Raw genomic sequence first — 15625 nt, forward strand, 5'->3', positions numbered from 1 at the left:
GACACTTCCTTCTTACTGGTTGTGTGACCTTGGGCAAAGTCACTTAACCCTAATTGCCCCACATCCAGGGTCATCTCCAGTCATCTTGATTCATATCTGGCCACTGGACCCAGATGGTTCTGGAGGCAAAAGTGAGGCTTGTGACTTAGCACAGCCCCCCTCACTCAAATCCAATTCTCGTGCTTGTCATGACATCACCTCCCTGATGTCATGGTGCTCTTTGAAATTGAAAGATAAACATTACATTATTATGTTTGGGAGAATTCACTTGTGTATTCATTTGGTCCTGGGGATTATTTTCTTAGGAAGCTCATTGATGGCTTGTTTACTTTTTTCCCTAAGATTAAGTTACTTATGTATTCTATTTTCTGTTCTGTTTATCTGGGCAACATATTTTTATAAATATCCATCCATTTCACTTAGATTGTTGGATTTATTGGCATATACTTGGGCAAAATAACTCCCAATAATTGCCACAATTTCTTCTTCATTGATGGTGAATTCACCCTTTTCATTTTTTATACTGGTAATTTGATCTTCTTTTTCTTTTTTTAAATAAAATTAACCAAAGGTTTTTTATCTAGTTTATTTTTTTTATAAAACCACCTCCAAGTGTTATTTATTAGTTCAGTGGTTTTCTTTAAATTTTATTATTCTTTCCTTTGATTTACAGTATTTTCAATTTCATTTTTAAGTGGGAATTTTTTAATGTGTTCTTTTCCTAGGTTTTTTTAAATTTTGCATGCCCAGGGAGTGAATTCTTAACAAGCAAGGAATAAATACAGTTATAAAAGATAAAGAGATAACTTTGAGTACATGAAGCTAAAAACCATGTGCATAAACAAAATTAATGCCTCTAGGATAGAAAAAGGAAGTTCAATGGGAAAAATATTTGTATCAAATTTCTCAGACAAGAGATTTGCATGTAAGAGTTAGAGAGAACTATGCCATTCACTGTACCATGCATGCTACCTCTATCAGCTCTTTAGATGTGAGACATAAATTTTGGCTCAGGATATGACAGAGGCTAATATCTCCGACAAGAATAACAATTTTCATGTTCGCTAATTTGACAACTCTCATTAATCAAGGACTGATTCTCTGCAATGAAGATTATTTGGGTTCTTGGCTTCTAGTACAATATTGAATAGTATTGGTGATAAGGGACATCCTTGTTTCACTCCTGATCTTACTGGGAAGGCTTCTAGCTGATCTCTATTACAAATTATGCTTTCAAATTGTTTTAGAGGTTTTCTCCTGGTCTTTCAGTTACTAACAATTCCCTTTGTTCCTCTTTGGTGGAAGACCAGGAAAATAAAGTGTTGACTCTGCACCCATTTTTGCAACTGAAGAGAGACAGTGATTTGCAACTCACTGGTGCATTGATCTCAAAGCTCCTAAGGAATCTGCCATCTGAAGAGATATGGATAAGTAAAGACCCAGAAGGAGTGTTTGAGAACTTTTTCCAGGATTTTAGGGACCACGAGAGAACTGGGGTATGGAGCATGATGTAGCATAGGGATATTTCCTTGAAGTTCAAAAGATCTGAACTCAGGTACCACCCCGGTTATTTGTGTGACCTTGAGTGAATGACGGAACATCTCAGTGCTTCCAGAAAACTCAAAAACTGGAGACCAGATGCTAAACTAATCATTACTGGAATTCACCATACCAGTGAAAACACAGGTTCAGCCTCAAAGAAGAAAGAAATCAAACCAAACTAAATCTCGAATCAGTCTAATCATTCTTGTCTGAGAGGAGACGGGGTGGGGGGGAATACTGACCTAGGTAAGATAAAAATGACAGTGGAGCTCATTCTTGGACAGATATTTTTCAGTCATTTCCAATTATTCATGAACCCATTTGCAATTTTCTTGGCAGAAATACTGGAGTGGTTTGCCATTACCTTCTCCAGGTCATTTTACTAATGAGAAAACTGGAGCAAAAAGAGTAAAGTGACTTGTCCAGGGTTACACAGGTAGGAAGTGTTTTGACCATATGTAAACTCATGAAAATGAGGCTTTCTGACTTCAACTTCAGCTCTAACCACTGCACCAACGAGCTGTCCTCGAACTCCTACATTACCCCACAAACCTAAACTTCCTCTGTTGTGCCTTTGCTCAATAAGCAAAGTAAATTTCTCCTCACTCCCTGTCCCTGTGAGGAAGTTGCTCCACATCTGTGTTTCAGGGCCTCATGGCCCCAGTCCCACTTCTGCTTCTTCACCATTCCTTTCTTTTTTTCTTTACTTTTCCTCTCTTCATTGATGTAGCTACCCCTCATGAAAATGTGGTTATTTGGGTCCAAGAAGTCTTCTTGGCTACTTCCCGTTTCACTGCCCCCCGCAAACCCAAATGCTAAACATACAAATAACTCTTACCCCGGTGTTGGTAGACAAGCACACCAGATTCAGTTATTAAGATGTGAGCTGCCCACATAAGGTGTATTTTCATATGGGATGCCTAAGTGTATTATCATATGACTTAAGAGAAGGCATGATAGGTATCTTTGGAATCTTGCTCATCCCTCTCTAAGGAGGACTGATTCCTTCCTGGAAGGTTCAGGAAAGAGACTATGAGAGTAGCCAATCTGTTCTCTGAGAGAGAGAGAGAGAGAGAGAGAGAGAGAGAGAGAGAGAGAGGGTTCTGTTCTAGAATTATCTTTATCTATTCCCCTTTAAATATTTCTGGGGAGGGCAGCTAGGTAGCAAAGGGGTGGCTAGGTGATGCAGTGGATAGAGCATGGACCTTGGAGTCAGGAGGACCTGAGTTCAAATATGACCTCAGACACTTAATAATTACCTAGCTGTGTAGCCTTGGGCAAACCACTTAACCCCATTTGCCTTGTGAAAATCAAAAATAAATAAACAAATAAAGATAAAATAACTGTTGCTGGGGCAGCTTGGTAGTGTAATGGATAGAGCACTGCCTCTGGAATCAGGAGGACCTGAGTTCAAATGTGACCTCGGACACGTAATATTTACCTGGCTGTGTGACCTTGAGCAAGTCACTTAGCCCCATTGCCTTGCAAAAACCAAAAACCAAATAATAAATATTACTTATCTAGGCTCAAGATTTTTAGGTTTAATAGCAAAGAAAGCTTCTAACTTCCCTGGTTTCTATCCATGAAAAGGATGAGGGTAATCCAACTTTATACCTTTTGCCTTGGTCTCTTGTTTTAGCAAAGGCTAGTTACATAAAAGATGTTCACAATATGGAAAAACAAATAAATCTATTTATGGTAGACAGCAAACAGAAATTGGAAAATCAATACAGATTTAAATCTACCAGAAAATATACACAAAGAATAAACTCTTGCACTGTGAATAAAAATCTTTAAGATTTTTAAGAGTACCCAACCTCAACTGAAGGGAAATTTCCCAAAGCTAAGGTGGCAAGTTCAAAATCAAGTGCATGTCTACACCACTTCCAAAGTCTTTTCTCTTTTTCCATGGGTCTCTCCTCAAAGAGTCTCATGCTTCCTCCTACCAGTGCTCCCAATCCTCATTCATATATGTCCTCTTTGGCATTCTCTTGACTTATCCTAAAACGTGTTCCAATGGCTGCAACTAACACTGGCCTGTTCTAAATCCATGATGGGGATGATAGTAGGGTTCTAAGCATCACACATCAAGTAAGATGCATTCTGCTTGGAGCTATGGCTCGTTCAAGAGGTTCCAGTTGTTGCTGGCTTCCAGGGTCTGCTCCATCTGAAATCAGAAGATAGACACATTTGCATTAGAGAGACCACCTGCTTCTGATAGAGAAGCCTGGGGAGGGATGAAAGGTACTCAGTGGGTATTTGTCCCTCTGGGCTCTGGCAGTGGATGAGCTGGGAAAGTCAGATGGAGGGATGCCCAGGCTAGGAGTATAAAGACCTGAATTCTAGGGCAACTTCTCCCACTGATTGATCACATGATCTTAATCAAGCTACTGCGCTTCCCTAGGCCTTGATTGCCATAAAAACCAAATGAGAAGAATATAAACTCAACAGGATCTAGCAGTGAGACTGAAAAACCAAAACAAAGGGCTATATGATCTTATAATGTAGTTGAGATCACTAATAGGTTCTAGGAAGTGAAGTGATCACCCCAGGAGCTACAGGGGGAATTAGGACACAGTTCTATGGGCCAAGACACCTCTCTCTCTCTCTCTCTCTCTCTCTCTTTCCCCATCTCTCTCCTGTGACTCTCTGACTCTGTCTTTTCTCTCTTTTCCCTTTCTTTCACTCTGCTCTGTGCTATTATCTAAGGACTTCACTGCTTAATTAAATGGCTTTATTAAATGTGGTCAAGCTTCAGGTTTAACCATGCTGGGATCCAGCTTGAAAACTGGAAACAAATGTGAAAACAAAGAGGGCACCTTTGAACTCTTCCAAATCCCAAGTCATGGGCAACGCCAGTCTCGTGGCGACCTGTATTGGTCAAGGCCCAGCTGGAACACTCAAATCAGTACACCACCAGATTCAAACTTCATATGACAGTGAGCCTGGGACCAGAGAAGCTGGAGAGGTGAAGGCTGCCTTAGCCTTAGCCTATATGGGCCCTTCTTGTGGATGCCACACACACACACACACACACACACACACACACACACACACACACACACACACCGCAGAGCAGGCTCTCACTTACTGGTATAGTCCATGGCTGAACCCAGCTCCCATCCTCATTTTGAAAGCAGGGGGCAGATGACCATTTTTGAGCTTCTTGTGCCAGCTTATCCCAGCGCCAATGACTTCCACCACCTACATCATATGTTGGGTCAGCTGGGTCCAGGATCACTGGCCTAAAGGTTAGGGTAGAGAATTGAAGCTGATGAAGAGATTCAAGCAAGCCAAGACATTGACTTCAAGTCAGTCCCTCACTTAGATGTGCCTGGCTCATTAACTGTTTAGTGATTGATGAATAGATATGCATAGAGGTGAGCTAGGTGGATCCCACCCTGATCAATCCAGCACCTAGGGCAGAAGAATAACAAATGGCTATGCTTTGTTGGCTTTTCCAGCAAACCTGCCTCCTTTACCTTCTACCCCCTTTGCATATTTATGTTCAAAGCTGAGAGGATTACAGAAAGAAGGACTGAACCTGTGATTTTCAGAAAATTCCTTTGATTAATGAAAGGCAGCACTGTTTTTGAAACATGAGTCTTAAAACAGGAGTTCTTAGCAGTCTCTGCCTCCTGGAATCTTCTGGGAGCCTGGTGAAGACTTACAGACCCCTCCTCAGAAGAATATTTTTAAATGCATAAAGTAAAATGTGTAGGACTACAAAGGAAACTTATTTTATTGTATTAGTTATCAAAAATACAAGTTGTCAGGGGTGGCTAGGTGGCACAGTGGATAGAGCATCAGCCCTGGAGTCAGGAGTACTTGAGTTCAAATCCAACCTCAGACACTTAATAATTACCTAGCTGTGTGGCCTTGGGCAAGTCACTTAATCGCACTGCCTTGCCAAAAAACCAAACTCTAAAAAAAAAAAAAAATACAGGATGTCCCCAAAACCTTAGTGCACTTTTGAGAATACCTTGAAACTGATTCAAAACCTATGTTAAAACTCTCTCTCTCTCTCTCTCTCTCTCTCTCTTTCTCTCTCTCTCTCTCTCTCTCCCCACCCCCAGATCCTTGTCTTAGAGTCACAGACCTGGGTTGCTCAGCAGTCTACAGGCAGGCTCTATCAAAGGTAGAAGTAAATGGCTGGCTCTCTCTCCACTAAGCCACACTGCTGATCTTAGACTATTATAATCATATTAATAGCTAACTGTTTCATAGTTCATTAAGCATGCAACATCCCATCTATTTTTAATAGCAAACTCTCTGACACAGGTAAGGCAGGTGGTATCACTCCCATCTCACAAAGAAGGATGCCGTCGCCCAGGGAAAAAACAACTAATTATATAGGAGAGGGAGCTTGGCTCTTAGAAAGGCGTGGGTTTGAGCTGTGCTGCAGAGACAAGTGTGAGCAAATCTCATTAACTCTTTAAGCTTCAGTTTCCCCCTGTATAAAATGGAGTGGTTAGACTTGATAGTCTCTAACATAACTTCCAATTCATAACTGAGGATCCTGTGGTCCTTCTTCTCTTCCCCTCACAGGGCACCCCAACCCTGTCCCCACAGTGGTGCCTCCCTAGAAGCTTCCCAAGGTCTCCCCTCCACTACCTATTTCACCTTGCTTTCCCTAGACCCAAATATGTCTGTCCTGGTCTCCCGACTCTAAGTCTGACACTTTCTTCACCAGAACACACACAGTCTTTGAGGAACAATCTTAATTGGGAGACAAGATTCCAGAAAGAAAACCAAATAGCCCTGAGCATGTTACAGACCATCCTAGTGAGCCAATAGAGTTAAATTCTTCAGGTTGAGCATTTATGCCTTAGACATCAGCAAGAGCTACAAACCAGGAATTGATTTATGGTTTTGTTGATGGCGATTCAAGAGAATAGAGCCCGCAACTTGGAAGCTTTGCTGACCCCTAGGGTCTGGGCCACCCTGTCTCTGGTACCTGTGTTTCTGGAGCTGGTGACAAAGGTAAGCGGCGATGATCTCATTATTGATGTCATAGTTGATGGTCCAGTAGATCATAAGCTCTTGGTAATTCTGGACCAGATTCAGGACTGTCCGGAAGCCCCGAGCTATGGAGAAATTAACTTCTTGGCTCCCGTGTTCCCAGGCGTAAACAGTCAGGAGCTCCAGAGCATGCTGAGGGGGCAGTGAGATGATTTTTGCCTTGCACTGAAAAGGAAGAGAAAACACTTGAACAACAGAAAAATAGCAAGTGCTGCGATATAAGCTGGAAGAGACCACAGATGTTACCTCCTCCAGGAATCACGGTGACCCAGTGGTCACCCAACAGAGGACGATTGGGAACCCATAACTCTGGAGATAATTCCACTTTGACACCACTAAGACACCCCCTGTCTGGAATGGTCTCCCTCCTCATTCTTACCTCCTTCAGGGTCCAGCTAAAATCCCATCTTCTCCAAAAAACCTTTTTGAATCCCCCTTAATAGTGAAGAAACCTTTCCTCTATTGACTGTCTCTGATATATCCTATCCATATCTTATTGTTACATGTTATTTGCCTGGCTGTCTTTTGTCTTTCTTTGTATCCCCAGAATTTAGCACAGTGTCTGTACACAGTAGGTACTTAATAAATGTTTATCAACTTGATTTGACCTCCCTGCAGCCTGGGCTCAATGCTCCATAGTCTACCTTATGGAGCCAAGTGTAAAACAACCCTCTATTATGCTGAGACAACTATCATCACCTTGATCTTTCTCTTCTAGGATCTAAGTAGCCTCAGCTATTTCAACTGTATGGTCTTGAGGACCTTGAGGATCCCAACTGCCCTTCCAAGAATGCTTCATCTTATCAGTAACAATAATAACAAAATATATGTGCAGAGTGCCTAAAAGTTTGTAAAATAAAGTACTTTCTTTGCACATGTTTTCTCATTTAAATCTCCCAAATCCCCATCCTACAAGGACAGAAATGAAGACTCAAAAAGCTTGTGACTTGTCCAAGGACTCGGAGTCAGCAAGGGCTAGCTGTAGAATTTGAACCCACTATACCCCAAAGCCTCCCTACCACTGGCCTTCTTAAAATGTGGTACCAAGAGATTTGAGATAAAATTTTCCAAATGAGTTTTGACCTACTTTCCCAGATCTAGCTGAAATCTTGCTCTAGTCAGTATAGAGACAGTCCAGTCTGGGCTCATTCATTTAAGGGGGATCAGGGAGGACTTCCTGGGGAAGGTGGTTTTAACTGGGCTTCAAGGGAGACTAAAACGTAAGAAATCAAGAAAGTTAGGAAAGGTCCCAATAGTGAAGGGCCAAAGAAAGGGATTTTATATTTGCTCCAGAAAGGAAGGAAGAGGTACTGAAGTTTATTGAATGAGCAGCAGGAAGGAGGATAATGAGTCAGAGGAGCACTTTGGCAGCTGCTACAGGGTTGGACTAGAGGCAGGGAGGCCAATGAGGAGCCCATTGGAATTCTTTAGACAGCGGAGAGGTCTAGTGATCACCACAGAGGAAGGCAGTGATGAGGCTTTGGGGGGGCCCAGAGATCCTACCCTGGCTAATTAAAGTGATTCTTACCATTCTGTACCAGTGTTTCACCAACCGGATCAGGTTTTTGAGCTTGGTGCATCGCTGACTGAAGAAAGTGTTCTGTAGTTCTGTAAAGCAAGTGAAGAATTCTCCCCCTGCCTGGGATTCCCTTATGAGATCAATGTAGACATGGGGGTCAGGTTTCCTTAAGTCTCTGGTCAATTGGCCTGTAGGGGAAAACAATTCAATTCCAGCAGACTATTTTTTCTGACTGAGCAAACAGCTCAGTTTTAGGCTCATGTGAGGAAAAGGGTAGACATCAGCTCCTGTTCTAGAAATGTTCCATGGCATAGAAAGTATTTTCTTTACAATAGACCTGAGAAGTAAGTAATGTTTGTCCTTCATTTTCAAAGAAGACCAAAACATCAGGGAGGTGATGTCATGACAAGCACACAAATTGGATTTGAGTTAGGGGCTGCTGTGCTAAGTCCCCAGCCTCACTTTCTCTTCCAGAGACATCTGTGTTCAGTGACCAGATAAGAAGCAAGACAGCTGGAGATGACCCTGGATGCCAGGCAATCAGGGTTAAGTGACTTGCCTAAGGTTACGCAGCCAGTTAAGTGGTAAGTGTATGAGGTTGGATTTGAATTCCCACCCTCCTGACTCCAAGGCCAGTTCTCTACCCACTGTTCCACCTAGCTGCCCAAGAAGTAGCACAATGTCCCTATTTTACAGATGTGGAAATTCAGTGGGTTGACTTGCCAGAGGTCACACAGTGGCTAAAGCAGGATTCAAACCTTAGAGATTGATGCTATCTGTGCTACACTGTCTGTCATACAAATGTAAGAACAAAGTGAGTCAGTCTGAGAGTCAGAGGAGGGAGAGACGGAGTTGGTTTGGGGTAGGAGATGAGTATCAGGACAGACTTCATATAAACAGGAGGGGTTCAAGCTGGGTTGAGTGTGGAGAGGAGGAACATATTTTTGACAGGGGGTGGAAGTATGAATGAGGAAATATAAGTGGAGATTAGTGAGGTGTGGTCGTGAGAAATGCAGATGAACTGGACCAAAAGGCAACACAGCTGAGAGGAGAATTTGGTGGGTTGAGTGGCAGGAAGAACTGGGAACCAATCCCTCTACTGCTCCTTCCTATGATCTGGAACAAGTTTTCTTTGAAAATGAAGGGCAAATAGTATTATGCACACACACACACACACACACACACATATCTATATATCTTAAAATCATTATATTATATTATATATTATGCATTACATATTACATATTATATATTTATTACATATTATGTATTACATATTATATTATATATTATGTGCATATATGCAATATTAAATTAAATACAATATAATATACATGCAATATAAATAGGAAACACAATATTAAATATATGCATATCTATATAATATTAAATATACAATATTAAAAAGGAAAGAGGTTAGGCAGCAGGGGGCTGGAAAAGATCTCTTGCAGAAGGGGAAATCTGAGCTGACTCTTTAAAAAAAGAATGCCTCCTCAATTTATTATTATATTCAAGAAAAGGGAGAGATAAAGAGGGGTCATATTGTGATCCTGGTGACAGGGTATCTGCTCCTAGAATTTTCCAAACAACTATTTTAGAAGGAGGAATTGGATTTCAGTAAACTTTCTTTTGGATTCACCTTTGGATGGCTATTAATAAGAATTCCCCCCTCAAGATACAGTTCTATCTGCATGTCCTTTTGAGCCCTAGAAAATGGTAGTTCATTCAGCTAGATAACTCAGTGGATAGAACACTTGGGAGTCAGGAGGAAGGAACTCAGATCAGGCTTCAGACAACTGACACTAACTAGCTGTGTGTCTCTGGACAAGTCACTTAACCCTATTTCCTTGCATACAGGGCCATTGGACCCAGATGATTCTGGAGGAGAAAATGAGACTGGTGACTTAGCACTGCAACACCTTATTCAAATACAATTCACATGCTTGTCAAGGCCTTCCCTCCCTAATGTTATGGTCTTCTTTGAGAATGAAAGACAAACATTACCATTAGTCATAGCAATATGTCACTGGACTTTGGAACTGGGGGAACTTAGAAACCATTTAGTACGACCCTTTGGTTTGACTGGTGGGAAAATTGAGACACAATGGGAAGAAATGGTTTCCTCAAGGCTTAAAAAATACAACAAGTAACAGAGCTAAAACTAAGGAGAGAGCTACCCAGACCTTTGCTATTAAGGCCCTAAGGCTTTTGAGAACCACTATTACAAGGTTCGGGGCTGCTTCTGCCCAATGGTGGAACTAGCCTCAAGTCTGTGGCTGTACCCATGGTGAATTTTCCCCAGAGACAGCTTAATGAAGATCTCTGGCCTGTGATCCCCTCCCCACTGATACTTCCTAAGATGTATTAGATCCAGGATGCTCACCTGGGTCCCCTTTCTAGGGACACCTCTAGCCCACCCTGAATTACCAGCTCCTTCCACCAGCCTGGACTCTACCAGGCCATGCCTTTGCAACTTCTTACCTCCTGTGCCTTACAAGTGGTAACATTAGTCTTTGAACATTCTAATTACCTGGCTTGCTCAATAGCCCTCTCTCCAGTCACAGGCACAGCTCTGCATGGACTCATTTCTCAAAGGTGAGCAAAGTCCCACCTATTCATATTGTCTCCATTCTGATTCAGAATCCCCAGATATAATTGTATCAAACCCATTTTTCATTTCTCACTCCTCAAGCCTGTCCCTCCTATACTTCTCAAATACCCCCCCCCATCTTTCCCTAAAGGCCACTGTGCTCTTTGCTCCAAAGGTAACAAATTTTCTTTCCTCTTAAGCTTTTTCTTTTCCCACTCTCTCTGACTTCTGTCTCTCAGGATGATATGGAATCCCTGGCCACCCAATCAGTATTGGTTTCACACATGCCTCTTATGTCCTCAATGATTTTGTCAAGGAAAGAGAATTCTTTTTACTTACCATTGTTATTTCTAGAATTTCCCTCAACTACCATCGCCCGGTAATACCATTATCTCCACCATTGAGGTTCATGAAATCCAAAATCATTCAGCCTTAATTCAGTTCTCTGCTGATTCCCAAAACATCCTCTACCTGTACTCCGTGAACTCAGTGATTCATTCAGTTTACAATTAATCCTCCAACTCCTGCCCTTATACCAGGAAACTTCAACACATGAATTGATGCTCTCTCGAATACTGTCATTAACCCATTTCCTTGGTCTACTTATTTCTCATGACTTAGCCCTTCTTTCTCTGGCGTCTAAGAAGCACAGTGGATAGAACACTAGACCTGGACTCAGGAAGACCTGAGTTCAAATCAGTAACTGCAGGATCATTCTGAGTTGATTTGTCCATCAAGTGTGGTCTCAGACCTCAGATCCACTGCCCTCTTCCAGTTTACAATTAATCTTCCAATATATTTTCCTGGGAAATCCTTTCTCTTCCTAATGACTACAACCTTGGCCTCAGTACCCATTTCCTCTCAAACCCTATAAATGTCGCAATGTTCTGGGATTCACCTCACCCAATCCAGTTTCCTGTAACTGCTCCCTACCTGAACCACCCTTCCACATCACTTGCCCAGGCTCATGAATTGCTAATTGCCTCTGAGTCTTCGTCATATGATTTGGATAATTCTAGTTCTCTTCAAGGAAGCATAGAAGGGACTTGAAAGACCTCTTAGCCCAATCTAATTCTGTAAAAGAATCCCCTCCCCAAAATTAATCATCTCTATACCATCCAAATTCCTCATCTTCTTTATTTTCCTCACAAGGGAACCTGGAACTCTGCCCCTGCTGTGAAAACTGAGTTTTTGCCTTATTCTGTCCAGAAATAACCCTTAGCACCTTTCTTCATCCATCTCCACACCCTATTGTCTAACCCTCCCTTCTAGTGTTTTCCCTCTTTAGAATGTAGACTATTTGAAGGCAGGGACTATTTCTCTTGTCTTTCTACCCCAGTGCTTATTTATCTATCAACTTATTATCTATCTAAGGTACCATCAAAGAATTCTAATAAAACAGCCCATTCAACATTTAAATAGCTCTAATGGTCAGGAAGTTTTTCCTGACATCCTCCCTCCTCCCTTGAGGGCCATGCAGTACCAATCCAAAGGCCTTTCCCCATTAAATACTTGAAGGTTCTTATCATACCCTCTGATTCTTCTCACCTCAAGTCTCCAGTTCCATCAAGTGACCTACATATACTGGGTTATTGTCCTCACATTATCCTGTGATCACCTACAGCTTCAAGGTGTCTTCTGCCTTTCTCCCACACTGCACTGGTCCTAATCTGAAAAAGAAACAAAAACTCCAATAGGAAAGAAAAGTTCCAGAAAACAGAAACTCCAATTTGAAATGGAAACGCCCCAGCTTCTGGATATCTATTCCAATAGGAGAAACTCTAATCTCAGCTCCCATAGATTCATTTATCACCTTTATGCTGATCATTCTCGAAGCTATTAATACACCCCTAACCTCTCTGATGATTTATAGTCTCCCATCTCCAACTGGCAAATCAAACTGGATGTCCCATAGATATCTTAAACACAATATTTCCTCTTTTTTTGCAAGGAAAACATGGTTAAGTGACTTTCCTAGGGTCACACAGTTATCAAGTATCTGAGCCCAAATTTGAACTCAAGTCCTCCTAACTACAGAACTGGTGCTCTATCCACTGCACTGACTTGTGCCCCAAACTCAACATTTCCAAAGCTGAACATTTTCCTTCCAAATATTCTCCCTTCTCAACTTCTCTATTACTGTCAAGGATAGCACTACCATTCCACTAACCCAGGCTCAAAATCTCTTTCACATCAACATTGCATATAAACCTATTGATTTTACCTTCATAGCATTTCTTCTGGATGCATCCTTCTAATAGGCAATTCCATCACCCTAGTATAGTTCCTCATGACCTCACACATTCTTCATTGGAATAGCCTGCTGATTGGGTTCCACAAGTCTCCGTCCGCTCTAATCCAACCTCCTGTTCAATTGAGCTTCCTTAATTGAATCTACTCAATAGGCTCCAATAGCAGCTTGTCTCCTCCAGAATCAGACAATAAAGTCCTCCATTTGACATTCAGAGTCCTTCATAGATGCCCCCCCATCTACCCCATTTTTCTAATCTTCTCACACTTGCCTGTCATGTACTTACTCTATGTTCCACTCATACTAACATACTTGCTGTTTCACCAACCATACTGTCCATCCCCAACTCCCAGGATTTTCTCTGGCCATCCCTCAAATATGGAATGTTCTCCTTGCTCATCTCCTGACTCCAGGTTGTCCTGGCTTCCTTCAAATACCAGCTAAAATCTCAACTTTTATAGGAAGCCTTTCCCAGTCTTTTTAAAATCTAATGTCTTCCTTCTAACAATCCTCTCTCATTTATCCAGTATATAGCAGATCAATTCATATAAGCTTGTTTGTTTTTAGGTTGTCTCCCTCATTAGATTGTAAACTCCTTGGGAGGGACTGGGTTTTAGTGAATACTTAAATGTTAAATGACTGACTGTTGGTAAAAATCAGCAGTGGTTGAAATTGAGAGAAGGGGCCTGGGTAGAGTCTGTTCTTCTGGAAGCAGGCTCTTCTTAGCCTTAGTTGGGGGAAACCAGAAGTGAAGTCAGGGCCTTCTCACCTAGAACATCAAAGACTGGAAGCACATACACCAACTGAGCATGCATTTTTGACATCATCATGAAATGGAGCACTTGAAGGTTGGCCTGCCGGGTGACCTCAAATTTTACTTTAAACATCCACTCTTGCTCATGTTCACATTGTTCCAACTGGTTCTTGATTTCCTCAATGAACTCTTCTTTATGGTCTATCTGGTCGCGATAATTTTTGAGATTGCTTAGAAATACTACCAGCTTTATATCAGAGCAGTTCCTCAGGGCTGTGCCTTTGCCACATGATCCTCCCTGAATGAAACAGAGACCAGTTTTCCCTGGAGGTAGAGTTTCATGGCCAGAAGAAGGGGGGGGAAGAGGTCATGGAAAACCAACTGCCCCCTCCCTGGACATTCCTGTACTCTGCTCTTCCTTATGTTCCAAACCTGACTTTTAAGATCCCCCCCCCAAAGAATCCTTCCCCTCCCTGGGGCTTCTCTCTTTCCAGGGCCTTCTCCCCTTGCTCAGATTCTCAAAGGCAAAGAAATGAACCCCAGACTAACCTTCACAACCTTGGTCACTCGAACTGACTTCCCTGTATCTTGGAAACATCTGTTCTTCAGATGGGAGATGATGGTGTCGAAGGCACTTTGGAACTCTGTCGGGAGAGGGGCATCAGGCAAGAGATGTTCCTTAATGTATTTGTCCAGATTTCTGGCCTGGGTATTCCAGAGACTCTTGGTATCCATAGCCTTCACGGAGAGAGTCAGGGAAATGACAACCTAGAGTGCAGATGGCTGAGAGAGGAGGTGCTCTGTCCCTGCTTCTCCCATTGCTCCACCCCAGGACACTCCTCCCTAAGAGAGTCCCACCTCTTGTTGGCCATTTCATTTTCCCGACCTGGACTGGATCCTAGTCTTTTTGGAAAAATAACCCATCTTACCTCTAGATGGAGACTCTTTTATTAAGCAAAAGAATTGAGCAAAAGAAACCCTATCAAAAATAATAAAAAAAAAAATAAACAACAAGAAAAGCAAACTTTCTGTTGATATGGAGTTCTGCTCTATTCCTCTTCTCTGCCAAAAAGCAGTTCTCGAGAATCCTTAGTGGTGTTTCTGTCATCTGTCATAAATACTCTGTTTCTGGGTTTGTCAAAACTTGCTCAACTCCATTTGTGCTGGTCAGCGCCTGCCCTCTAGGGCATCAGTTCCTGGAGTTTCTGCTTGTGGGAGGCTCTATTTTTCTGAACTGTGACGCTGAGAGGCAGCCTGGGCAGGAAATAAAAAGGGCTAGATATTGTGCTAAGAAATATCTCATTTAATCTCATAATAATCTTTGAAGGGAGGTGCCATTATTATCTTTCTTTTACAGTTGAGAAAACAGTTAAGTGATTTGCCCAGGGATATAGTTAGTAAGTGTGTGCAGTCAGACTGAAGCTCAGGTCTTTCTGAGTGCCCACTCTGCCACCTAGTTACCTATCTCCAAGTTGATACTACCAGGAATTAAACTCTTCAAACTGTACCACTGACAACTAAAAATCACCAAGTGGTATTCATTTCACCTGTTTTATTGTACTGAATACTGTCTGTAGCTTTGATAGTCACCAAAAAAAAAATCACCAAGTGACACAGTCACTTCAATTTTCCTGGTTATAAGAGAATTGCATTTGGAGATGGGGTGGTGGTGGTATTATTTGTTCTAAAATAAATAATACATTAGCATGCAAACACAAAAAGCATCAATTAAATTTATTTTAACAAGTTCCAAGTAGTCTAGGGTGAAGCAACAGAACTTAGGGTCCATCCCTAGTGAGGAAAATGAAACTGATGGAAGGGGTGCAGCTTTCTTAGGGAAGGGCCCTGAGGCAGAGCAGATTCCTGGCCTGGGTATTCCAGAGACTCTTGGTGTCCATAGCCAACACCTGAGTTCCTTCATGACTGAGGGAAGGAGTAGCTAGGCTC

At 42.0% G+C, this 15625-nt stretch overlaps 1 protein-coding gene across 1 annotated transcript; it reads right to left on the reverse strand.

Annotated features, from left to right (window-relative positions):
- Positions 1–1752: 1752 nt before the first annotated feature.
- On the reverse strand, positions 1753–14904 carry LOC141501627 (2'-5'-oligoadenylate synthase 1-like). Its single transcript, XM_074205791.1, has 6 exons — positions 14228–14904; positions 13694–13976; positions 8093–8271; positions 6500–6729; positions 4634–4787; positions 1753–3709 (listed from the first exon to the last, which is right to left on the reverse strand). The coding sequence occupies exons 1-6, from the start codon at positions 14411–14413 to the stop codon at positions 3656–3658; spliced, it is 1086 nt and encodes a 361-aa protein (XP_074061892.1). The 5' UTR covers positions 14414–14904; the 3' UTR covers positions 1753–3655.
- Positions 14905–15625: the final 721 nt, after the last annotated feature.

Source organism: Macrotis lagotis, chromosome X (genome assembly GCF_037893015.1).
Source record: "Macrotis lagotis isolate mMagLag1 chromosome X, bilby.v1.9.chrom.fasta, whole genome shotgun sequence".
Taxonomy (NCBI): Eukaryota; Metazoa; Chordata; class Mammalia; order Peramelemorphia; family Peramelidae; genus Macrotis; species Macrotis lagotis.

What these genes read in the sequence shown, in the direction of transcription:
- LOC141501627 (XM_074205791.1), bottom strand. Translation starts at nt 14,413, where the DNA reads ATGGATACCAAGAGTCTCTGGAATACCCAGGCCAGAAATCTGGACAAA. An exon ending in GAGTGACCAAGGTTGTGAAG is followed by an intron (nt 13,977 to 14,227) that starts GTTAGTCTGGGG and finishes TGTTTCATTCAG; the next exon opens with GGAGGATCATGTGGCAAAGG. An exon ending in TGAAACACTGGTACAGAATG is followed by an intron (nt 6,730 to 8,092) that starts GTAAGAATCACT and finishes CTTCCTTTTCAG; the next exon opens with TGCAAGGCAAAAATCATCTC.